Genomic DNA, 26,934 nt, shown 5'->3' on the forward strand with positions numbered 1-26,934 from the left:
ACCGCCGACTCTGTCTCTCTTTGCGTCCTCTTTTGGAAATACAGAATAAAACGTATTTTAAAAAAATAAATAGTTATTAGGGTTTTGATTGCGTTTTTTATAAGAAAGATGAGTGGACTCTGAGCGGACTTTTGAGAGCTCTTTTTCTGTCGCTTTTCTGGTATGATGGAGAAGAGGGAGCCGGTGTGTCAGATTCCGGCGCCGGAGAGTGGCGAGAAGGAACAGTTTCCTGTGGGAATGCGGGTGTTGGCTGTGGACGACGATCCGACCTGTCTGAAACTGCTCGAAACCCTTCTTCAGCAATGCCGTTACAAAGGTCCGTTTCTTTCCTTGCGAAAATTCTCTATTTTATTATTATTTTTTATTTAATCTGAAGATTCTTAGATTTATTATTATTTTAATTTTCAGATTCCGTTTGATTTTTTTAAGAATGTGTTTGTTAAATTAGCATCAATTTCCGAATTAATTATGCGTGGGTGTGGCGGGAATTCCGGCGCTTTTGAAATTAGGATTTGGAAGATCCAGTTTTGGAAGCGTGTGGGGATTTACGTGGAGTGGCTTGTTTGTGATTGTAAAGCAGAGCTCTTCTTCAGATCAAGACCCAAAGTTTGATTTGATTTCACATTTAGCTACAGTTTTTTTTTTTTTGGTGAAAGATGGAAATATTATTGGGGCTAAGACAGTGAAAAAGAAAGAAAATATACAGGCGAGAAACACAACAGAGAATAAGAAAAAGGGAAAAACCATACAATCAGGCGATCCAATCCCTTGTAAACAAAGTCGCCCTATTACAGATAACCTCGCGAGAAGACTTTAAATTCCGAAAGCACCTATTGTTCCTTTCTAACCAAATTGCCCACAAGGAAGCAAGTAACGCCACCTTCCATCTTCCTTTTCTCGAGCAGCCTACCCCACCAAAATGCCAAGATTGATAGAGAGATTTGATCGAGGCGGGCATCACCCAGACAACATTAGCCAGCGGGAGGATACTAGACCATATATGGTAGAGAGGATGGTGAATGAACAAGTGGTCGGCAGTCTTTGTAGCATTCAAACAGAGGAGGCACACATTGGGAAGGCACATTCCCCTTTTTTTTGGAGATTATCAATAGTCAAAATACTATTTCTCCTAGTGAGCCAGGAGAAAGCTGCAACTTTCGAGGGAGCTCCATAGCACCAGAGCTTCGATGTGTGACCTTCTTCTCCTCTCCGGCCTTCTCCTATTAGGATCGAGTAACAAGATTTGACTGAAAAGATCTCAGATTTGCTGTGTCTCCAGACCAGGGTATCCTGAGAACCTTAGAAAGCTGGATCCCCTGGAGAAGGGAAAGAAGAGTAAGAAGTTTGTTAAATTCCTCGTTATTCAGACTTCTATGACAAGGGGGGAACCAAACTCCTCCCATTAGAAAAACACTAGGCAACTAAAAGATTCTGAGTTGGGAAACGTCAGCCGACTTTAGAAAAGTGTTGCGCCAAGGGATGTCACCATACCAAACACTGTCCCAAAATCTAACTCTTGTTACCTTTTTTGTTTTTTAAAGATGACAAATTTTATTAAAAAGAAGCACAAAACAAGAAACAAGAAACAAGGAGGGGAGAAAGGATGCCGAAACAATGACCCAACTAAAACCATGAGAAATCCAAATTACAACTCTTGAGTTTGGGGGGCAGCCACAGCCCATTTACAGACTAGCAATCTAATTTGAAGAGAAATACTATCTGCCAACTTGTTGGTGTTATCGAAGCACCTTGCATTCCGCTCTTACCAAACTGCCCAACAAAAAGCAAGTTGGATCATTCTCCAAAGAGTCTTCTTAAAGTTGGGAAGACGAACTCCATGGCAAGCAAGCATCGATCCACCGAATTCGACATGGTCCACCCGATTTGAAAACGACCCAAAACATCCGACCAGATTGGAGTCAAGAATGGACAATGCATAAATAGGTGCTCCATTGACTCCCCATCTTGTACACACATGCAACAAAAGTTCGGGATAATCATAGCCCTTTTCTTCAAGTTATCAATAGTTAGGACTCTTTTCCTTCCCACTAACCATCTGAAAGCAGCAATTTTTGGGGGGAATGGAATAGGACCAAACATATCTAGTGACTCCCACCTCGGCAGGATTAGAAGATCTGCTTTGAATGGAAAAAAAGATTTCACTGAGAAACAGCCCGAACTCTCTGCTTTCCATACCCATCTGTCCGCTTCAACTTCACTAGGAACAAAAGCTTGAATACATTCCAAGAGGTCAGCATAGTCATCTACTTCCTCATCACCGAGGAAGCGTCTGTAACTGTAAGGAGCTTCCCACACTATCGTGCCTCCAATGTGAGAGAAACAACTTGCTACAAAAACTGAGGGGTCCGGTGCCAAACTAATGATGGAGGGAAACTCATTTTTTAAAATGATAGAGCCCACTCACTTGTCCTCCCAAAATCTGATTTTTTCGCCATTGCCCAAAGAACACCCCATTCCTTGGAAGAGGTCTTCCCTTACCGACCAAACTCCTCTCCACAAAGCTGAAGCCCTATAGAGCGATGATTCTCTTGCCTCCTATCCCCCACCGATAGACCATATTTGCAAGCAGGAACCTCTTTCCAGAGGGCCCCGTCCTCCTTTGCAAAGCTCTAATGACACTTCCCAAGTAACACCATATTTATCTGTCCAACAGGAAATTTAAAACCAGCAAATATACCAAGGGCCACTGCTGCCAGCTGCCACTGACTTTCATAAGAAAGAAGCCCTATAGAAGGAGGAATCCTGAGTCCACCAGCCGTCGAGGGAAGAGCCATACTTGGCTTCGATAATTTTTCTCCACAGACCGGACTCCTCCACCTCATGGTGCCAGACCCACTTGCCAAGAAGAGCCTTATTAACACAGCCTAGCTGTTTGATACCTGCTCCCCCTTCTTGAATAGGCTGGCAAACCTCAGACCAATTCATTAGGTGCAATTTCTTACCCTTGTCACCCCTCTGCCATAGGAAGTCTCTTCGTAACCTTCAATGTGAGCAATGTCAGATTTCAGACACTTAAAGAGGGAAAGAAAGTAAACATGAAGATTTGAGAGAGAATGCTTCGTAACACTGATTGCCAAATAAATAACTTATTTTATTTTTGAAATATCAAATGTTACCATGCGTTTGGGCCGTGTGGGGCCCAGTGTGAGTTGCGAGTGCCATCCAACTCCTTTCATCACATGACATCAAATGTTAGGTCTCAATGCTAATCCAGCTTGATCCATTCATTAGTCAGGTGGGCCACACCAAAGGGAACAATGGCGGGCATTAGGGAAGGGAGACCCACTGTAGAAACTTCCAGATGGAATATGGGGTCCACCGTGTTCTATATGTGCCATCCAACCTAGTCATTAGTTGTGTTCCACCAGGATGAAGGGCTATTCAAAAAATTAGGTGGCACAACACATGAATATATAGGTCTTGGGCATAATTGTACATTGCTCCTTGTGGTGTGTCCACCTGAGTTTTGGATCAGGATCATTCTTGGGATGTATGGTGAGATGAGGCGCACCAGAGGCATGGTTTGATTGCTCATACACATAATAGCTGGGCCCGTCATTGCTCCTGTGTATGGTAATTGCTGTAAATTCAAACATATGTGATCGTTCCCTATTTTCTTTTGACTGTATTTGCATATGAGAGGTACATGTGTCAATATAACAAGTGTGACTCATCAGAGCTTTCCATCTGGGCCACCATGTGATTCGATCTTCTGCCTCAAAATTCAGGCTGTTTTAACTTCTCAGGTGGGCCACAGTGTACATGATGGACTGATGGGTGAAATGATTTTTTCCAGCCATCAATTTGTTTTGTATGCTCTGGCCCACCTCAGTAGTCAAATGCTCAACATTTGGGCCAGATGATCTAACAGTGTAACCAATCTGATGAAAAGCTCTGAACAGTCACATATGTGCTATATCAGCAAGTGTGCCTGCATTTCGATGGGCAGGGCTTGCACATGCCTGTAGGATTAGTGAACTCCATATGTGGGATGTTTGTTATATGGGGTGATGGAGTGGGGACCCACCTACGAGGGAGGTCTGAGGTCCATCCATGTAGCTCAAGCAGCGGGTGCCACTTGTTACCATTACCATTGTCTAGTGTTGACCAAATGCTGATGAAATAGTGTGGCACATACTTGAATCAATCCAGACCGTCTAAATCATGGGTCTATCTTGCTGATCGATGGCAATTAAAAAGAGATGGTTTAACAGCAGAAAAGGTCAATTGTCTGAGTTTGATTTGCGAGATGAAACAGTTATGAATGTCTGAACAGTGTGATTTTTCTGCGGCACGCCACATTAACAATGTGACTCATGATTTTGATAGTTTGGATCAATCTACATGCGTTACAACTTACAAGTGTATAGATTAAGTGCCACATTTATCCAATTTCGTTCAATAGATTCACTCGTTATTTGGAAGAGGTTTTCTTTATTTATACATGTCTGAAATTCTGTCCATCCACACACAGGCATGCACCTGACATCTGAGCTTTCATCTGATTAGTAACAATGATTAGATATCCAGCCTCGAAATTCATGGCCTTTTCAGTCCTCAGGTGGTCACCAATGTACAAAATAAATTGACGGTTGAAATGAGTTTTTTTTCTGCAATATTGTTTTGTATGCAGTGGCCCATCTGAAGAGTAAAATGCTTTGATTTTTAGGCCAGAAGGTTCAGACAATGTTTCAATCAGATGGAAAGTTTGCACCTCACATGCATGTCATTCATGTGGCCTTAGCAAACCTCTATCTTGAAAACATGATACAATTTCTATTTATCATTTTCACGCACTCTTTTGTTTTTGTTTTTGTTTTTTTTTTTTTTTGAAGATGCCATGGATGACATGAAGAATTCTCATTCTTTATTTTCTTTTAGTCTTCTTTGTTTCATAAGTTAGTTTTAGCCAAACGATTGTAGTTTGCTAATGAAATCTATGCATTAGTTTTTGTTCATTGAAGTTTTGTAGCTTACTTGTCGCTTATGATATTGCAGTTACAGTAACCCCTCGAGCAGTTACAGCTCTCAAAATGTTGAGAGAGAGCAAAGAAAAATTTGATATTGTGATTAGTGATGTTCACATGCCGGACATGGATGGTTTCAAGCTCTTGGAGATCGTGGGTCTTGAAATGGACCTACCAGTTATCAGTAAGCACACTTCCACCTATTTGGTTTTCTACCTTGGGATTTTTACCGCAAAATTCCTCTAGGATTTGAATTTTATCAAATAGTGCCTTGAGGAACCGATATTCCTATGTAGTGCTTTTTCAGAGGAGAAATTACATTACTGTCCTTCTTTATTTTTTCTTTATAACAAAGTGGAGAATTGAGAATTGTGGGGCCCACATGTTATGCGTCTCACATCCACCTCATCCAACAAATGTACACCAGCATTATTATTGGACAAAACAAAAATTTGGTGGATCCAATTATAAGGTGAGTGGCTTATATCTTGGCATGTTGTGAATGTTGGGAAGGTGAAGAAGGCTTCATGGAGGCTTTGTTTGTTGGTAGGTCTTTGGGTGATTTGGGAAGAGAGAAATGGAAGGTGTTTCCGTAATGTTAGCCATAACATTGAGTGGGTCTTAGGGTTTTTGTTCGGAAGTGGGGCTATGGTTATAGTGGGGAGAAGTCCCTAGTGCCTACATAATAGGGTGGGTGGGTTGGTTTTTTTGTGCTTTTGTATTCTTTGTCGCCTTTTGGTGCTTTTTTAACTTTCAAAAAATGAAAAAGAAAAAGAAATCATAAGGTGGGCCAATCAATAAAAAATAAAATACACCATTCAAAATATCCCAATTCATGTGAAACCCATCTCATGATATAATTGACCTGATGTTTTGTTTGTGTTATCACCATGGTGGGGGTATACATTGGACAGGCTGGATGTTATACACATACCACATGGGCCCCACAAGTTTTGACTTTCACTTTTGTAAGTTCATCCCTCAAAAAGCCCTCGTAATTTCTAATCGTCCAAGCATTATTTGGTAAAATATTGATTCCTCTGGAATTTTATGGTAAAAATCACTTATATATTTTTCCTTAAACATGAAATTCATGGGCTATTGCCATTTTTAAACCTTTGGACGAAATTATCTAATAGCAAAAATGAAATTAATGCAGTGATGTCTGCAAATAGTGAAGTCAGCAATGTGATGAAGGGTATAAAGCATGGGGCTCGTGACTATTTGCTGAAGCCCATTCGGATCGAAGAGCTCAAGAACATTTGGCAGCATGTAATTAGGAAAACTTTGCTTGATCCCAAGGAGGGAAATGATACTACTGACAAAAACAAATGCGGAATGGCTGATGGGGGCCTGAAGACCAGCAGGAAATGCAGAAATCAAAGCAAGGAGAAAGAGAATGAGGACAACGAACAGTCTGATGAGGACCCGACTGCTCAAAAGAAGCAGAGGATTCTTTGGTCTGCGGAGCTACATTCGCAATTTATTTCAGCTGTCGAACACTTGGGCGTAGAGAGTAAGTATAGTTGTAACAGTGTTACTTGCCTTATTCGAGCATCTTTATGGTTCGTTTGGGTATGAGATCCTACTAAATCGGGATTCGGCCTAATCTTGATTTTGGTAGGTCCCATGATGTTGGACAAACCTCTTAATACGAGGACCGAATGCCCTCCACTGATGTGCATCCAAAGAGGACTGTTATAGCTGAAGAAAGTTATAGAGGGACTACTACAGGTGGTAAAGGGTGGAATGAAGGGCTTAAAGGGTTAATAGGGGCAGATTTATGAAGAAGGTTTTAAAGCTTGAAAGTTAAGGGTTGAAGGTCTAATTAGTAAAATATGAGGAGTAAAACTAAGCAAGGAAACAATGAGTATATAAATCTTTCAAAAAAAAAAAGAAAAAAAAAAAGAGTATAGAAGAGAGAGTAGGAATAATGGGGAGCATTTTTACACCGGGCTTGAGTGGGGTGGCCGTGGGATGCAGGGGCACACTTGGGGTGGGCGGCCTGCGGAACCCATGGATTTGGGGCCTGTGTGAGGTGGAACCCATGGATTTGGGGCCCACGAGGGGGCGGAACCTATGGATTCGGGCCCCCAATGAGTGTTTGGCTGAGGACCTAACCCATAGATTTGAGGCCTAGGCTATGAGATAAAAGGATTAATTCGCCATGCTCTATCAGTTCGAGCTTTTAGATCAAGTGGTTAATTGTCCCGCATCAAAGAAGAGTGAAAGATATATTTTTGTCTTACTATGGTTTTCTAAAGTCCCACTTAGAAGATTTTAATGGAGTGACACTATTAACAATTGGAATGGTTTAAAATGACATGACCTCTACCTTTTATAAACTCAATAGAACTTTTATACATTAACTCAAAGACTTTGGAAAACACTCTAGTTTTTAGGAGAATTAATGACTTACACTCAAGGACATGGGAAGACTCTCTAGTTTCAAGGAGGTTTTTTTTTAAAATTTTTAAAATTTTAAAATTTTAAATTTTTTAAAATAAATTTTAAACATTGATAATTTTTATTAATAAGAGGCCAAAGCCTAGAAAAATACATATACCCAAAAACGTTTAGAAATTACAACTTTAGCCAGCTGTCCGGAAATTGAACAATGGCCCTTGAGGCTATCACTTATTCCATTACATGTGATTTAGCCCTTATAAACACCTCTGATACTTGTCCCTCACGATTCTTGAACCATCTCTCATTCCTTCCTAACCATAGGAACCATATACTCGCTAGCAAAACCGCCAAACTTTTCTTACCTTTTTCCTCACCATGCCACATAAAACATAAGCATTCAATAGAAGTTGACGTCATCCATGCTATATCGACAACTTGAAAAAACTATCTCACATACTTTTTGCAAACAAGTAATGTATAGAAAGATAGTCCATCGATTCCTCGTCTTGATAGCATATTAAACATTCATTCGGAAGGATCATCTTTCTCTTGCGAAGATTCTCAATTGTTAACGCCTTCTTTCTTCCCACTAGCCAAGCAAGCGCTACTACCTTTGGAGGAGCACCGTAACGACATACAAATGCTGTCGGACTGATCTTTTTTGCTATTGCAATTCCCGCTTAGCATTGTATAAAAAGATTTCACTGAGAACTTCTCAGGCTTATCTTTTAACCATTTCATCGAGTTTGATTTTGAAACCACCCGATACACTTTGGATAACAACTCAAATAGATTGATAAGCTCCTCAATCTCTTCATCCTCTAAATTTCATCTATATGGCGGAGCCTATATAACCACCTTTCCTTGGATAGAAAAACATTTATCCACCCTTAAGTCTTACCTCTGCTGTCACCCCCTCTTAGTGTGGGAAAACTTCGTTCAATTTTTGGTTCCTCAACCATATGTCCTCCCAAAGCCTAATCTTCCTTCAATCTCATAAGGAGAATCCTACCTCTACCCAAACTTTACATTTTATCAATGTCACAGATTTCCAAAGATATAAAGCTCTGTACATTGATGACGACCTAATCCACCTACCCCTTTCATCCTCCCTATATTTCCTACCTACCAACTCTCTCCAAAAAGAGTCCTCTTCCACTTCAAACCTCCAAACCCATTTTCCTAGTAAAGCTAAATTCATTAGCTCCAAACTTCTTAACCCAGCTCTCCTGACATCCTCCCACTTCATAGGATGGAATTTGTGTTTATTTTCCACTTCCTTCCACAAAAGTCTTGCCTATTCTTTTCAATTTGTTCAATACCGACTTTGGGCATTTGACTAGCAACATATAATAAACCGCAAGGTTAGACATCGCCACCTTGATCAAAGAACTAGAGGACTATGAATAACCTATGAAAACTAGAGGATTAATAAATGACAACAACTTCCTAAGTACATCTTTCTAGAACAAAGACTCTTTTGACTTCCTAGAGAATTCTTAAATGAGAACAACTTCTAATAAAAATATGAACCTTCCAGAAAATAATTTGAATTATGGGCCAAATATGGGTCTTTTGGATAGCCATGGGCGTTCCCGGGCCTGCAGCTATAAGTTTTAAAGCTTATGGGCCTGGTCTTTGTCAAAGGGCCCACATCATTCTCATTAGTGTCTGCTCTCCTGCTGTAAACTTTAAGGGGCTGACCCCCATCACCAGTTGCCCTCGGCATTGGATTTGGTGAACTAAAGTGGTGCTTTCTTCTGCATAAACACAATTACCAAAGTTTTAGAGAAAACTTAAAATGCTGCTAATTGCATTTATGTGGAGGAAAGCACCACTTAGCGTGGTGAATCCAACTTGGAAGTTGTGGAGGGCATGGGCCCCACCAAAATCGAGATTATGCTTAATCCTGACAATGCAAGATCCCTACCCAAACGGACCCTTAATGAATAGTTTAAACCTTCCTTGCTCTTCTTTTTCCTAAACAGAGGCAGTTCCGAAGCGGATTCTTGATCTTATGAATGCCCCAGGTCTTACTCGGGAAAATGTTGCTAGTCATCTGCAGGTGAATCTGTTCTTGCTTCAATGCCATTCTCTCTTCCAGTAGGCCCTGTAATGTTTCAAGGATGCTAAGGAGATTGACATGAAAGATGATGATGGTTTTCTTTCTGTTGCACTTGCCAACATGGTCAGGTGTTCCAGATTGAGCCTTTCATCAGGTGGGGCCCACTGTTAACATGCCCTGATCTGTAAATCAGGCCCGCTGGTTCATCATTTGGGCCACATTTTGTGTATGTCAAGTCATTTTGTTCTAACCATCCAATTTTCTCATGCATGTGCCATAAAGGCTTAGTTTGGAAATAAATTTCAAAATCGGTGATCTGTATGCTTGCTGATCCTTCAAAATCCTTTTACTAACAACATGAAATTCTACACTAAAATCAGGTGTTTGATGTGGTGAAACTGATCAGATTTCTTTCTTCTTCTTGTTCTTCTTCTTCTTTGTCTTCTTTTTAATTACTGCAGAAATTTAGGAAGGGCCTAACAAAGAACAGTGCTAGAAAGTACCAAAATAGCACTGCTTCAAACAGAATTGGCGGGAATCCTCCGACTACTGCTCTTCTATCTTTTGACAAGCAAGGTCCCAATACCGTAAATTGTCAAGACAGTTTCAGAATTGATGGATATAGCAATAATTCTGAAAATATTCAGTTCTGTCATCTCCGAAATGTTGGCAACCTTGGCGTTTCTCTTGCAAACTCGCAGTCACTCCTGCTCCTTCAGAACCCACAAGATGGATTACTTCAACAGTATACAGAAGCTCCCGAAGCGGATCAGCTGTGCCATGGAATGCAAAATCCTGCGCTTGGAGTTGTCTCATCAGACGGGCTAAATTATTGTTCCATTTCTCCAAGGCCTGATCGATTGGAAGCTTTTACGCAGATTTCCTCTCATATTCCCAGTTATAATACATATAGCCAAGGTGGGAATTTTGGTCTTTGCTTGCCTGAATATGCATCCAATGCGCACCACCATCTAGACATCTCCTTCGATGTTGCTGATTCACCATGCTCAATAATGAGAGACATCATTGCAACTGATCTGGGTGCAATTGCTTCACTCAGAACAGTTCAAAATTCGCTTCCAGGTAATTTAGATGAAGACTCGAAGGGTGAAGATACTTTTTTTTTTCTTCTTTAATTTGTAGTGTTAAGTCTCCAAGCATGTGTTTTGGTGCACAATGACTTACAGTTGGCAGAAATCTGAGCAAGTATATGCAAGCGGTATGTAAAAAGGAAACTGCATTAAGCAGGCTTCAATTTTCCCACTTTTACTGCCCCAAAACACAAGGGAGTTGCATGCAGGAAGGTCTTGAATACATCTCACTTGTGTTTTGCTGCTAGCCTATCCTGTCGTCCTTGGGAGCTGGGAAGATCCAAACATAGGTAAGATAAATGAGGCTACTTCCTATTTGGATAGAGAGAATCCAAAACATGGATGTGGAGAACTATAGATTTATCCGGGAATGGAAAATTTGGAATCCAGTAATTATTTTTTTGTTTGGTTTGGAGTGTAGTTTCCTATGGAAATTTTAAAAGGCCAATGGGCAAATGGTGAGAGTTGACTCTAATATCTTTGGAAATCAACATTTAACATGTTTTTTGGGAGAAGTCAACAGCCAAGCTTTTCGAGTAAAGCATTGGAAATGGAAATTGAATTCCACCATTATGTTTTTATACAAACAACGGCAAACTCGATTTCCATGAGTATTACCTCAATCCAAGCACTATAGGCCTGTTTGGGTGCCCCTTGAAAAAAAAAATCATCTCGTTTTAGTTAACCCTAATTATGCCTTAGAGATTATGATTGTTGGTTATCAAGATTAGTTTGGTGGCTTTGGTGGTTCCAATACCATTGTAAGCTTATGGTGGTACTAACCAGGGAGATATGGAACTCAAGTGATGTATTCACTCCATCCAACCCATCTATCAGATGCATTATCTTAGAAAATCTCTAGCACCCAAAAATCAGCCTGATCCAAAACGAAGGTGGTCCATGAAAAAGGTAACAAGCCGGCAGGGAATGCCCACCCTTGAATTTCCCGGGGGCCCACATGAATTGCAGAACAGCATGAATCTTGGCCCAACCCTTCATCTCGGCAATATGAAGGGTCTGAGCTGCCTTGATTATGCATACACAACACGTGGGCCCCGCACAAATCAATGTTGGGTGTTCCCTCTCAACACATTCGCTATTATGTGGCCCATCTGAGTTTTGAATCAGGCTGATTTTTGGGCTCTGGGTTCTTCGAAGGTGACACATCTTATGGACGGGTTGGATTCTGTGAGTACATCCCTAGGCCCTACATCTTCTCAATACCACTAGAGTGAGCCCCTAGTTTTAATACTTACCAAAAAGGAAGTATGATATCTAATACACATTTACCAGTCTTGAAAACGAGATGAACTTGTTATTATGTAGCACCCAAACAGCTGCAAGTTTTCTCTTTTCTCTTTAAGGCTACTCGAAGTTTTTCGTCTCCTTACTGTCAAACTTTGCTGCCTTTAGGACAACACGAGGCACAAAATGTTAGTGATTACAATGAAAGGTTGAATTTGGATCCAGGCACTTCATTGGACATGCAGGGTTGCATCAGGGACAACTTTATGGGAAGTGGCCAGTTGGAGCCGGTCGACAATTGTCATCCTCCAATGGACTTGAGAACAGAGAATATCTTTGACCTAAGCGGTAACCGCTTTCCTGAGGACCTTGGTGCTGTGGTGAAGCAGGTGTCCCTCTTTTTTTCTCTTTTCATTTTTAAAAATGATTTCATGGGAGTAATCAGTATTTTACACTTGTTCTAAAACCTGCTGACTGCCACTCACTCTTAACTCAAACGAACTGCTTGCTTGCCTTTTATTTGTTGGTCTCTTAAATGGTTTTGCAGTTTCATCAACGGCACAATTTGTAGGCCATGGGCCATGACTTTTCAATGTTTCAGTTGGTTGTGTCCCACAAGCTGACACTACAAATCACAAATTGATGATGCCCCAAACAGGTAATGTTACCCTTATACCATGATGAAGTAGCAATCTTAGTTCTGTATCCTACTCAGCACTCACCCCACGTGTACTATGTTTCATGGTCCACAAATCAGGCTACATGGTCAACCAATCATTGTAATCAACCAATGTAATAGACTATTAGATAGCACTTGATTGTCATCAACCTATGTAATAGTCTATTACATTGCGCCTATGGGAATTTTATGCTTCCATTGCCGGTCCTCAGCCTGGACGAAGGAGGGTTGCGCCAGGTTGGCAGCTGGCGTCAAACTTGCGCCATAAACTTCCAACATGAATCCGATATGACATTCCTCAAAACCCTTGATAGAGTGGAATGTCTCGAAAGGATTCATATAGCTGACCCCAGTAAGGCTTAGATGCTGATTATCAGATGCAGGCAAGGTAGATAAGGCTTAGAGGATGATGATCAGATGCAAGCAAGGTACCACAGCTTGTCGTACTATACCATCTTTCGTGCTAACATGGCACTTGTGCAGGACATCAGTACCACGAAAATGGTAGGCCTCAATATTAAGATGACCTGGGTCAAAAATCACGCAGTTCTACTAATCAGGAGGCCACACCATTGGAATCAATAGGCAACCATCTGAATCAATGTACAGGTGTGGTCCACCTATGAGTGGATCAGCTTGGTTTTTAGAGGAGGATGATCTTGATGGTGGGGGCCTATCTGTTTCATGGTCCTGATATCCTACACAAGTGGCATTTGGTGAGAGAGAATGTGTGGTACTGCAAGTAGCGGTACTGTTGCCTGTATGGGATCAGTCCTCTTTCATTCAACCATCTGATTTCTATCATACACAGATGGTCCACCTGATGACCGTACCAATTTGGCGTACACTGCACATTTATGTCAGATCTGACTTATATGTTAGGGCTGACTGGATGAGTGATTCAGGTATTGTGTATTTGAGGGGTCGTTTGCGAGCGTGTATTTGATATGTATTGGCAATTACCATGGAAGGCATGTAAATTGGAATCACTAGTCATGTATCGCAACCTGTAACAGGAATTCACGTGAATGTGTTTGACAGCCCATATTTGGAATGCATTGGTGGAGAGTGGGGGAGAGAGGATGGTTTATTTGCGAATCAGTGGTGATTGGAATCCATGTGAAATGAAATCACATGGTTTTACCGTGGTTTCAAAAAAAGGAGCTTTGATGTATTTGATGTGTCCAATTCACATGAAATACACACTCCCAAATGCACAAATTACCACTGATTCACACCAATTACATGCTCCCAAACAACCTCTAGATGGCTGCTCGCGGCTACTAATGTGGATTGGCAGCTCACCCGGTTTCCTTTTTGATATATGCAGGCAATGCGAGGAGAATTAGTCTATTTATGGATATTTCTTGAGCTGATTTGTAACGGTGGGGCCCATCAGCTATCACATATGATCCAAAGCGTCTGATTGTCTGTGTATTTCTAAATCTACAGTAAAGAATGCAGTTGTGCGTACCGTGGTTTCATAGGAGATCGGATTCTGTTCTGGTCCAATCCTCATGGATGCTGCCTCTGCGGTCTTGTACCATATGTAATTTTTTCCTAAACTGTATATGCATTCCATTTTGAGGCTAGTCTGCTTCTAGTTTTAAGCGGATTGAGAAAATCTGGACCATTAATTTGCCTGAGGATTTTGTTTTAATCTAATTGATCATTTTTTTTCGCTGCTGAATTAGAAGTTGTTTCACCTTTCATCCTGTTCGTACTTTACTTTTTATACCGTGAGTGTCATGGATGGACCGTTGCCTGGAAATCTTACTGAATCAAATGGATCCAAACTGTTATTTCACAAAATTAGCCAAGGGCCCACATCTTATGCACATGTGCCACGTGTGTGGTCTTGAATGAAGGGAAACTGGCCTTTGTGACTCTCAGGACATTGAGAAGTGGCTCTGTGATTTATTGCAGGAGAGATTTAGAGGCAATCTGCAGCACGTAGCGGCATTGCACGCGTGTGTGAGATCTAGACTGTTTATCATTTTGATGCCACGGTGAACATGCCTATACTGAAAATGAGGCTGGCCCACTCAGTCAGGTGATGTGCAAGTGCGAGATAAATGGATGGTTAGAGAAAAGGGATGACCATCCGTTCATATTTAATGTTTGTCTGGCTCACTTGGTAACTATGCCTAGATTTTTCCAACACTGCCTTATGAATGGTCTGGGCCTCGTACATGTGTGCCACATTGGCTCGTGCAGTTGGAATGGCCCCTTTAATATCTTTCCTCGTATTGGCATGGTTGAACCCTACCCAACTCAACCGGCTGATTAGGGCTGAAAGCCGGGTGGGTTCCCGACCGACCTGAATGCGATTGATATATAAGTTACTTATAAATTATAATTGAGTGCGGATTGTTTGTGTTGAAGGCATAGAAAATTTCAGTGCCATCGGTTCTCATTGGTCCATGTCATTTCCAGCTACACAATACGGCCTTTAAGGGAGTAGTAGTCCTGTATTTTAGCTTGTTTGTTTATAAAAAATGAAGTTCTTTACAATAAATAACTACATATATAATTAATAAAATCATAGGTACAAAAAATAAAACAAGTATTGAAATATAATATAGTAATGTAATAACAAAAATATTAGCATGTATCCACCCGACCAACCGAGCCCGCTTGAGTTGGGCTTAGGTTGAGAATTCCCAACCCTAGGTTGGGTTGGGTTAAGGTTTAGGTATAGGAACATTGGGTTGGGCTAGGGTTGAGTACCAACTCGACCCAACCCGCCGGACTTTCAGCCCTACTGCTGATGTCGGTCATCAATGGGCTGGGCCAGATGACCCGAATGGGCCCCACCCAACACTCGAAACAAAAATAGCAAAAGAAACGCAAAGATACATGTATAATTAGGCCGGGTTGGATATATCTTAAAAGCAGAATCAGGTCATGCCCGCTGTCTTCTGTCTGGTCACTTGGGCCTGACCAATTAAATTGGGTTGGTCCTGGGCTCGATGAATTTCAAGTGGTCCAGTTGGAGCAGCAGGGAAAGGGATCATTGGTAGTGTTTGGGAAAATTCTTCAATTGTTTTTTACAAATTTTGGGCTTGGGCTGACTCCAACCTAACCCTAATTGGACCCATTGCCACTGCTAATGGGAAAATGGTCTCAGAGCACAAGTTCCAGTGCTCCTGGTTGCATAAGGACATGTGGTAGGATGGTTAGAATCATCTAATCAAATGGATGATATAAAATCATAAGCAATCCATTGTAGGCCCCACTAATAGATGGTTGAGATTTTTAAGCGGACCCTACTTTCCATATATAATATTGTAACCGTGAGTTCTACAGCTGGGTAAAAGGGGAAGGTTCATGTCTGGTGGGCAGCTGATTGCAAAACTTTTGTCAATTTGCTGTTTTAAAGCCTTCCTCAGAATGAGAAAGGCTCTGCCAATTTGTCATTTGAAATTAGGGCTATCAATGGGCCTAGGGTTGTCTTAGGTCGGTCCGGTTTTGAATTATCACAGCCGGTCCGCCAGGCCAAGACTATTAAAAAATGTGTTTGCTGGGCCCAGGCCGGCCTGTTGGCAGTGGTGTTAAAGGGCATCCTTTAAATTGGTAGGAGAGTCTAAGATGATGATTAGAATGATGATGAATCTTCAAGAGTCATTTTAGAAGCTATTGAAGGGATGTTTAGTATCACCTAATTATGATTTTTGCATGGTGGTCAATGAATTGTTGGCTGGGCCTAAACGACGAGATCATCGAATTGCATGGTGGTCAATGAATTGTTGGCTGGGCCTAAACGACGAGATCATCGAATCCTTGCGCCTTTTGGACCACTATGATCTCCCATCCATTTTGGCTTTCTCACCATGAAAATATGCATTCTTGAAAGTACGGAGAGTTGGAGCGGAGAGGTTGTTTGAGTGGTTGATTGCATTAGAACCCTTATATGATTTTGAGTTGACGGACCCATCAAACCGGACGGGTTTAATCATTCAGTCGTTTTGCAAGATGTGAGAGAGGGAAGAATAAATGGTTGTAAAAAGTATTTCTCTTTTACAGTAAGTTCGCTTGATACATAGATTCAAGGGTGCATGGTTTTAGCAATTAAAAAAACTAGTTGTGTGTGGTCAGTATAGGATGGGTCTGAATGGTGTGGTTGTTATACTGTGATCCAATCTAGATGGGTGCATGCACTAGATGGAATGTCGTTAAATGTGCAATGGTTTAGGTAGATAGGTATGAACTTCCAATTAACATGATTTTTGAGCTATAACTATTCTGGTACACCCAAGATTTAGCCCACTGATTGGACGGTCCCAACGCATGATTTTACAATAAACATTGGTATGTACCATTTATAAGGTGGTACAAAATTTATCCAACATTCACTAACTAATATATTAATTAATTTGTGATAAGTTCCAAAATTTTTGCATGAATGTATGCAAAAATTGAATGTGTATGAGAGAGAGAGAGAGAGAGAGAGAGAGAGAGAGAGAGAGAGAGAGAGAGAGAGAGAGAGAGAGAGAGAGAGAGAGAGTTTTATCAAGTCCACATTAAAGGGATCAGTTCAATCTTTAAGGTGAGAACACAGATCTAATACAAAGCTTTGAACATGTAGGATGTGTTTAAGCGTGTTTGAGTGCATTTAAGTTAGTCTGAGGGTGGTCTAAGTGCATTTCTCTGTCTTAAGTTCATCAAAGTGCACTAAACCTAGAGGCAGTTAAACTTACCTAGATTCCAATTAGATGCACTCAAACATGCTTAGATACACATTGCAGATTGACAAAGCTTTATATTTGATTCAGACTCATTGGTAAATAACACAGAGAGAGAGAGAGGGAGAGAGAGAGAGAGAGAGAGAGAGAATCTAGTCCGCACCAACAGGACTTGAGAGATTATCTAGTCCATAACAAAAGAACCATTTACAATCCCTTTGGTAACTAGCCCTGACAAAAGCACAAAACCAACTCCACTTCCACACCTCAACATCTATATAGAATAGCAACAAACCCAGACCAAAATATTACTAGACCTCCCCTCCCAATGCAAAAAGCACAACACACATGCACACTACTCCTCTTTAGACAATGGGCTTTCTCACAAGCACTACTGAATTAATTACCTCATTGGTTGGATGGAAAACTGACAGAATTTCAAACCCACCCAAATCCTCATCTTCCACCACTGGATACAAAAATCCTCTACTCCCATTTGCACTCCTCACTACCAATACACTTCCACATTTCATGTACTTCCTCATATGCCCAAGTATCCTCACCTTCTCTTCCCTACTCATCCCAACCAATGCTGCAAGAAACATGCAATCAAAACCACCCAATTCCTCCCTCACATCCATCACATCACATGTTTTGAATCTCATCCTCCTCCCTAGATCACTGTCCACCCCAACAATCCGTCGCGCCAGCTGGTTCGCCGACTCATCGATATCGTAGTTATCGAAATACGTTGATTTCATGTAGTGGGTGGCCATGATAATCGATGTTAGGGGCATCGAGCCGGACCCCACAAAGGCCACTCTCTTGAATTGCACGATGCCGTTGTCGCAGAGGATCTTGTGTTCGATATGGGCGAGCTCGAGATAGTTAGTATAGTAAGGGTAGAGGTTCAAGTGGCTCATTGGGTGGGGGAATTTGGTTATGAGAGAGGAGACTTCGAGTTCAAGTAGGCCTTCAGCCCGCCCGCATAGTCGGATGAGATTTTTGCGCATTTGTTGTGCTTCTTCAGGTAAGTTCTTGATATCTATTGAAGATGGGAGGGTGCATAGCTTCACTAGCTGGGTTAGGAGGCTATTTACATGCTTGGATGGCCTAAGGTTATCTAGCTTGCAAATGCTTACATGAATTTTCGTGACGGCGGCAATCAGAAGATCATCGGACATGTGGTTTTCGCCGATGGATGGCTGGAGAGAAGCCATTGATGAATGCTTGTGGGAGTGTTTAGATCATTTGAAGAGATCTAATGGAGTATTTATAGAGGAAAGTCAACTTACATAGCAAAGCTTTGCAGGTTAAGCTTAAATTACAATGCTATGTGTGAGGCCCACCATGATGTTTGCATGACATCCAAACCGACCATCATGTAGGTCTTCTTGGTGCCAACGATCTATGATCCCATATCACAGGAACGGTTGGGATGGGCGCTTGCAGTTAACATCCGTCGAGATTGTATGTTTCCATCCAATCCGTTTGGAAGATGTGCCCCACCAGGATGGATGGACACCTCAAAGATAAGGCCATTCCAAAACTTGGGTGGGCCAAACCATGTGATTTTAGATGTTTTAGGCATGATTTTACATGTGTGGCCCACCTGAGATTTGGGTTGGCCTGATTTTGGAGCATCAAGGAGAACATGAGGGGTCACACATGATGGATGGATTGGATTTCATTCACATCACGGTGGGCCCCAGTCATCCCATTATAGATTTGGCTTTATCTGACAAACCTTTGCAATGGATCTGGACTCGTTACTATAATTTGTGTGTGAGAATGATATTTATATTTTTAATAAGAGATCAAAATCTCTACTAGTGACTATTGGGAAGTTACCCATTGCGCAAGGAGTTTGTACGTGTGGGACCCATGGTCTGGTGATATAGGCCATTGAACTTGATACTTCCATCGAGGATGGACCATGGCCGAAGAATCTCCTAAATCGGAAAAGACAAGAAGAAATACACCAATGGCCCATTCAATGGGGAAAAGGCCAGAAATTGGATGGATAAGATCTTCTAATTTGAGAGATTTTCAAGGCACGGCCTGTCCACGATGAGGGCCATCAAATCAATGGCTTGGATAATCCAAACATGGCCCCATACGACCAAACTCTCTGCGTGATATGGAAGCTCCAGACCCTTTGATTGCTACAAGTAGGACCCATGATTGTTATCTGGACCATTGATAAAATCAGGTCCAGCTAGATAGATGGCCATGGCAAAATGTCGAGACTGGACGCACGCATCCATCCAATCCTTTTCTTTTCCTTCTTTTTTCGGTGGAATGAGTCTTTGTAGCCGTTTATTTGTAGAAAGCCTATTGAAGGGTGAGGATTGTTCAATCTAGAAGATTTTTGTGGGATCTTCCCCATCCATTGTGGCCCATCGAATCAAACGTCTGGATCCGGGATTGACGGCCCCCACTTATCTAAACTAAAGGGTAGAGGATGGGGTCCACACCATCTACTCAAGGATCATATGGACACATATAATAATCCTAAGCATTAATGGTGGTGGGATTCTTTTCACACTATATAGATTGAGGTACATAGAAGGTCAGATCTACCATGAAGCTTTGTAGGTTAAGCATAAGATACAGCTCCATGTGTGGGGCCCACCATGATGTATGAATTAAATCCAATCCGTACATAATGTTATAATCATAATTTTATCCTTGCACACAAACAATAAAGATGATCCAAGCTAGGTGGGCCACACCACAGGGAACAGTTATGATAGAGGCGTCCCATTAAAACTCTTCCAGATGGTGTGTTGGGCCACATGTTGTATATGCCATCCAATCCATTCAGAAGAATTTTTCCACTAGAATAAATGGATTCTCCAAACATCATTCAATCCCAAAGCTTAGGTGGCCCACACCATGTGATTTTATAAGTTTCAGTAATGAATTCACATGATGTGGCCACCTAAGTTATGGATCGGCCTAATTTCTGGGATCCAAGGAAAAAATAATGGGACAGATACAATGGATGGATTGGATTTCATGGAAAAATCACGGTGGGCCTCACACATCCTGCTGTAGGTTATTGTTAACGTACAAAGCTGTGCGGTTGATTCGGCCGGCCTCGGTGCAGATACGAAGATGGTTTGTCTTCACGCTACTGATGGGCAAATTATCTTAATTTAATGGTCATCCGATTATCCACAGCTTTCCCTAAGCCAAGAACAATGGCGTTTGGGTTATGAATAGTTTTACTTGATTTTTTAATACTCTGGCATAGTGTGATGGATGATATACAGGTACTTAGAAATTGCAATTAATTTAATTAAAATTTAAAAAATTACAAGTGCTAGTTTAGATACATGTGTGTGGGCTTTTTTTCTTTGGTTCCCCCAGAAATGTGGGCTACTTTTGTTTCTCTCTCCTCTTTCTTCCTCTCTTTTCGTAGCTTAGGTTGTGAGCTACCAGGGTTCTTATTAAATTGGTACACAAGTTGAGTTAGCTCGATTAGCTCTCTCGGTTCACCTTGGCTTGAAATTAAAATCAGACTAAGCTGAGCTAGTTTTTAGAGCTTAAGCCGAGCTCAAGCTTACCCAAGCTTAACTTGACTTGACTCAGCTTAAACCCCGACTTGATTTGACTTAAACCAAATTAGCCCAGTGACTCAGTCATTTTGATCTTGATGTTACTCGTCATGTGTTTGATGAAATCCTCAATGAAGTGTTGTTTCTTGTATCGCTTCATATTAGGGTATTTTTAAAATGAGTATTCAAGGGAAAATTGAAGAAATAAATTCTAAAAAAAAATTACATTACAGGACTTTCTTCAGATATTGATCCTGATACTATTTCTCGAGTGTTTGATAAAATTTTTGTAAAGTGCTTTTACTGATTTACATTTGAAGTGTATGAGATTGAAGATGCAATCTATATGTTTGAGAAAATGTCACACAGGCTCGAATTCAACTCGAGCTGGCTCGAGCCACTAACTAAACCGAGCTGAGTTGGCCAATCAAGCTCGAGGATCGAGCCAAGCTGAATTTGAACTAGGGTTGGCTATTGGCCAAGCCGAGCTATGCTAATCTTGACTCGGTTCAACTCATGTACGACTCTAGTCTTTACTCATGCCCGAGCGGCAGACTCACAAAAGTATTACAACAAGGTTATGGGTTTGAGTACCCATTGTGGTAAAATCCCATTGTAGTGTGAGTGTGAGGGCATGTGTGGGGTATGAGTGTGTGTGTGTGTGTGTAAAAACAAATAACAATAAAATAAGAAAGGGTTGTGGGTGGTGGACACCATTTGGCTAGTGACCCCAACACCATCCCAATAACTAATGTCAAGTTAGGTAGGCACCCACCATGATGTATGCATTTTATCCATGCCATCCATCCATTTTGCTAGCTTGAGGCAAATCCACATCTTGGGTGGACCACATTATAGGAAAATAATGTTGATTGAATGTCAACTATTAAAAACTTTTGGGGCCTACCGTGATGTTCATTTGCTATCCAACTAGTTGGTAAGGTCACATAGATTTGGATAAAGGAAAAATAAAAATATCAACTTGATCCAAAACTTCTACAGTCCTCAAGAAGTTTTCAATGGTAAGAATTCAATTCCTACCATTTCCCATGGTATAGTCTACCTTACCTCATTTTTTAGGCCATGCCCTAAAATGAGCTGGCAAAATGGATAACAACATGAATAAGACACATACATCATGGTGGGGCCACAAAGCTTTGACACCAGCTATTGACTGGTGTTGGGGTCACTAGCCAAACTGTGTCTTTGGGTGGCCCTCATTTGAGTCTTTTTAAGTTGCTTTTGAATTTTACTAGCTATACTGCATCTTTAGGTAGCTCTCATGTGAGTCTCTTTAATTTCCCTTTGAATTTTGCTATTTTTATGTAGTTTTTGGACCATTGACCTTTTGGAAGTAATATATTTCAACAAGCAAGTGTTGGGCTGATTTCTGCAATACAACTTAGACAATGAATTCTACACTTTATTCAGTTTATTTTGAGTAAATATATTTCTCGTACATCATTCTAAGTATGTTCATAACAAGTAGCTAGAGTATGAAATATTTTTTAAAAGGGAAGAAGGTTTGCAAGAATATATCTCAAAGTATCATAATAACATACATCCATGCTATGTGGGGCCAACCATGATATTTTTGAGAATCCAATGTCTATTCATATTTCAGTATCATATTCAGACATGAGCTCAAAAATGACGCAGACCCAAAACTCAAGTAGCCCCGTAATAAGAAACAATGAGGATTGAATGCACTACAAGAAAATGAGGTTTTAGCCTCGGTTAAAAACTGTGGCTAAAAAAGTTAAAAACTGAGGCTAAAGCCTTTAGCCTCAGTTATCCAAACCGAGGTTGAAACCCCCGTGGCTAAAGGCTTTAGCCTTAGTTTTAGCAACCGAGGCTAAAATGACTTTTATAGCCTCGGTTCTTCAAGTGAGGCTAAAAACCTTTTTAGCTTCAATTTTCTCGAAATGAGGCTAAATCAAAATTTTAGCCTCCATTGTTTTCAACTGACACTAAATCCAAATTTTAACCTCCATTTTTTCAACCGAGGTTAAAAAACTATGGCTAAAGGCCCATTTTCTTGTAGTGATGTCTACGTAAGGCCACAGAAGTTTTGGATCAACGTATATCTTTGAATTTTTAGTTCATCCTGGAACAAATGACCTTATGAATAGTTCGGATGGCATACAAAAATTAACGGTAAGCATTTTCCTACCCAATTTTTCTAGTCGTGGGCCCCTTGAGTTTTGGATATGTCTCATCTTCATGCCCATGTCCTAACATGAGCTAGCAAAATGGATGGATCAGATGGATTTCTCACAAACATCAGTGGGCCGGACGTTCAAAATTAACCATTTTCAATGATCCAAAATGTTTATTTGATAGGACTTCCCTTGAATTAGATGCCTATAGAAATTCTTGGATTAAATATTTCAATGCATTGATTATATAAAGGTTACGAAAACCGTTCATGATCAAAGTAAAAGAATCAAATTATCTAATGGTTAAAATCATTTGAGACTTATCATATAAACGGTTTAGATAATTGTGGGATGACTCGGATTCAAAGGCTACATTGGACATACCATGGAGAATACATGGTTTTAAGCCTCGTCCAGCTGGGTGTGACTTAGACAAGCCACCTACGACTCGGTTTGAGCTGATACCCGGCTTGGGCGAGTCCCAACTCAACTCGATCAGGGGCCGAATGAGTCAAGTCTCAGAGTCTCCATCTTAGACGACGATACCTATGTTTCGAGTTTATTTATAATATCCATGAGCCGAGATCTAGCCAGAAGGGTGTGACCTTGACTATGGGCCCACCTTGATGTATATGTTGTATATCCTTGTTGTCCATCTGTTTTGCTAGTTTATTTTAGAGCCTTGACCGTGATTTTTTTGATGATTACAGTTCGATGGACAGACTTTTGGACATTATTGAAGAGCTGCATCTGATAATGGGGTAACATTAGAAGTGTGTGTACATGCTTGTAATAAGGGATGTGATAGGTCAAGGTCCCAAGAATAAAGCAGTTACAAATATCAGGTGGACCCCACCATAGGAAATAGTAGTCATTGAACACCCACCATTAAAAATTATTGTTTATTCGTCATTCAACCTGTTAATAAAGTCCCCTATACCTAGATAAAGGGAAAACATAAATAATAGATCAATCAAAAGCTTTTTGTGGTCCCCAAGAAGGTTTTAATGGTGGGAAGTCAATTTAATTGTTGTGGCCCACCTTGATGTATGTGTTGTATATCCTTGTTGTCCATCTGTTTTGCTAGTTTTTTAAGAGCCTTGACCGAGATTTTTGCGATGATTACAGTTATATATAGACGGACTTTAAGACATTATCGGGGAGCTGCACCGGGTACTAGGGCAGCATTACAATGCGTACATGCTTGTAATAAGGGATGTGATAGGTCAAGGTCCCAAAAATGAAGCGGATACAAATCTTAGGTGGACCACACTATAATAGTCATTGAACACCCGTCATTAAAAAGTAATGTTTATTTGTCATTGAACCTATTAATAAAGTCCCCTACACCTAGATGAAGGGAAAAGATAAATAACAGCTCAATCGAAATCTTTTTGTGGTCCCCAGGAAGGTTTTAATGGTGGGAATTCAATTCCTACTATATGGTTTACTTGAAATTTGTATTTGCTTCATTTTTGGGACATTGCACTAAAATAAGCCGTCAAAATTGAATCAAGGAGTGAGTATACAATACATACATCAAGGTGGGCCCCACAGTAACAGTTGCACCCAGCTGATTGGATACGGAGTTGCAGCTAATCCACGTCCACTATACATGTGGGCATGTGTACGGTGATCCGAACCATTTATCATGAGGTCTAGATATGCAACATATTACAGCGCGATAGAGAGTACACTTTCCCAAGTATAGGAAGTTGTAAAGAAGAGCTATTGTTTTTAGACCTTTCATATTCTTTTTGTTAACATTAACAAGCTGACACTACAAATCGCTCCATTCAAAACTTATGTGGGCCTTGAGAAGTTTTCAACTATAGGCATTCAATCCTCACCGTATTCAAATGGTGTGGCTCATAAGCTTTGAATGTATGTCAATTTTTAGCTTATGTCCTGAAATGAGGAGGTAAAATGAATTGACGGACTGAATAAAATGTATATATCATGATGGGCCCACACTGTCCAGTCACCAGGGATATCACGGTGTTGGAATAACGATCCGATTGCAGATTCGGTTGGACATGGACAGGGGGAATTGGGTCTACCCCCACTAGGACGTAGTTAAAGATAGACAGTCCTCGGAGCTTTGTAAGGCCCGCTGTGATGCATGGATTTTATCCGCACATTTACCCCTTTTATCATTTTAAGGCATTTGCTTATAAAGTAGGTAGCTCGTAAAAGAGGCAGGTCGAAGACTTTAGTTGATCACATCACAGGAAGTAGGGGTGATAGTAATGCTTACTATTGAAACCTTCCCGTTGGTTTATTTCATCCAACTAGTTCTTAAGGCCAAACGAACTTGGATGAATGAAGGGAAAACATAAATATCAGCTTGATCTAAAACTTATGTTGCCTTAGGAGATTTTGAACTCTATAATACATAAACATATCATCTCCATTGTTTTCTATGGTGTGGTCTATTCAAGCTTTAAATATTGGCTGATCTTATTAAATAATCCATCAAAGTAGATAAACAACATAAATAAAACACATAGAGAACCGTGCCAGGAACAACCTCTAGACCGACCTCTAGCTAGGGCCTAGAGGGACCGCGAGGGGCGACCATGATATTGTTAGACAGCTCACGTACCTTGTATAACTAGTATACCTTGTATAGTTTATTTCCATAGGTAGAGGATTCTAAGTTTATTGTTTTCCTTGTATAAATGGTTGTAATCTCTATATATTCAACCCCATTGGCTTGTCTCAAATACAGAAAAGCTTTCAGCTCCTCTTGGTTTTCATGGTATCAGAGCTTCACTAATTCAAAATCGGCACCACCTGTCAGATTCGACCACCTCTGCTCATTCGACCCCTTTGCCCCTCTGCTCCCCTGCGTTTTTCGGCCCCTGCTTGTCTAGATCCAGCGCTCCTGACCCTCTGCTCGTCCAGATCCGGCGTACCTGAGCTCGTCCGGCCCCTCTGCTCGTCCGATCCGGTGCTCCTACGCTCGTCTGGTCCCTCTGCTCGTCTGATCCAGTGCTCCTGTCCTTCTGCTCTTCTGCTCATCCAGATCTAGATCCAGATCCAGCGCCCCTCTGTTCCAGATCCAGCGCTCCTCTGTTTCGATCCAAATCTAGATCCAGATCCAACGCCCTTCTATTCTAGATCCAGATTCAACACTCTCTATTCCACATCCAACGGCCCTCTGTTCCGATCTATCTTTTCTTGATCCAGAGCCCCTGTTGCTGTTGTTATTCCACCAGATCCAGAAACTGTAATCCCTTGGTATCTCCTATTGTACGGTACATCTAAGACATTCTTCTGTGCTTTCCATTACTTTAGATCAATGGACAAATCACGTACACAGGCCCCACGTTGTAGTTTTAATGGTATTAACTATTCTCTATGGGCCATCCATTTTAAGAATTTCCTCAAGGGTCATGGTTTGTGGGGACTACTTGATGGATCTGTTACTATCCCTACTTTTACAGAGGCCGACAAATTAGCTGATTGGGAAATGAACAATGGACGGATTATTACTTGAATTCTCGATTCGGTCGATCGCTCTATTGTTGTTGGCCTCACACCTCATTGTACTGCTAAGGCGATGTGGGAACATCTCCAGACGATTTATCAACAGAGTAATGCGGCCCGGTTATACTGCCTGGGACAGGATCTCCTTAACCTTACTTAGGGTGACGACAGTATTCAATTATTTTACTCCAAAATTGTCACAATTTGGACAGAAATGACTATGATGGATCCAACATTTTCTCATGACTTTAAAATATTCTAAACTATGTGCGAGAGTGTGCAAGTTCGTCAATTCCTTATGAGGCAACGTCCGGAATTTGAGCATTATCAGGCTGCTCTCTTGAACCATAGCCCTACTTCTTCATTAAATTCGGTTATTAATGATTTATTGGCTGAGGAACAACGACTGAAAGTTCTCTCTCTTCCTTCCTCAACTCCGGACTCATCTGATATGGTGCTTGTAGTGTCCACCACTCCACCAGCACGTGGTTCTAGTTTCTCTCCTTTGACTTGTCATGGGTGCAACAAGGTGGGTCATGTTATCGCTCAATGCAAGGA

The 26,934-nt window shown here is 41.0% G+C and overlaps 2 protein-coding genes across 4 annotated transcripts; one reads left to right on the plus strand and one right to left on the minus strand.

Moving 5' to 3' along the window:
* On the plus strand, positions 1–26,934 carry LOC131217153 (two-component response regulator ORR23-like). Of its 3 annotated transcripts, none has more exons than XM_058211945.1 (8): positions 1–316; positions 5,020–5,172; positions 6,148–6,504; positions 9,386–9,462; positions 9,924–10,545; positions 12,024–12,187; positions 12,346–12,456; positions 13,808–14,133. In XM_058211945.1, the coding sequence occupies exons 1-7, from the start codon at positions 163–165 to the stop codon at positions 12,367–12,369; spliced, it is 1,551 nt and encodes a 516-aa protein (XP_058067928.1). In that variant the 5' UTR covers positions 1–162; the 3' UTR covers positions 12,370–12,456; positions 13,808–14,133. The 3 variants fall into 3 exon arrangements, with proteins under 3 accessions (XP_058067928.1, XP_058067927.1, XP_058067926.1); XM_058211944.1 differs by lacking the exon at positions 13,808–14,133 and adding an exon at positions 26,924–26,934 and having other exon boundaries at positions 5–316; positions 11,967–12,187; positions 12,346–12,457; XM_058211943.1 differs by having other exon boundaries at positions 5–316; positions 11,967–12,187.
* On the minus strand, positions 17,528–18,427 carry LOC131217155 (nicotianamine synthase-like). The gene has a single exon (XM_058211946.1). It carries the CDS (start codon positions 18,380–18,382, stop codon positions 17,528–17,530), a length of 855 nt encoding a protein of 284 aa, XP_058067929.1. The 5' UTR covers positions 18,383–18,427.

This window comes from Magnolia sinica, chromosome 10, assembly GCF_029962835.1.
Source record: "Magnolia sinica isolate HGM2019 chromosome 10, MsV1, whole genome shotgun sequence".
Classification (NCBI taxonomy): domain Eukaryota; kingdom Viridiplantae; phylum Streptophyta; class Magnoliopsida; order Magnoliales; family Magnoliaceae; genus Magnolia; species Magnolia sinica.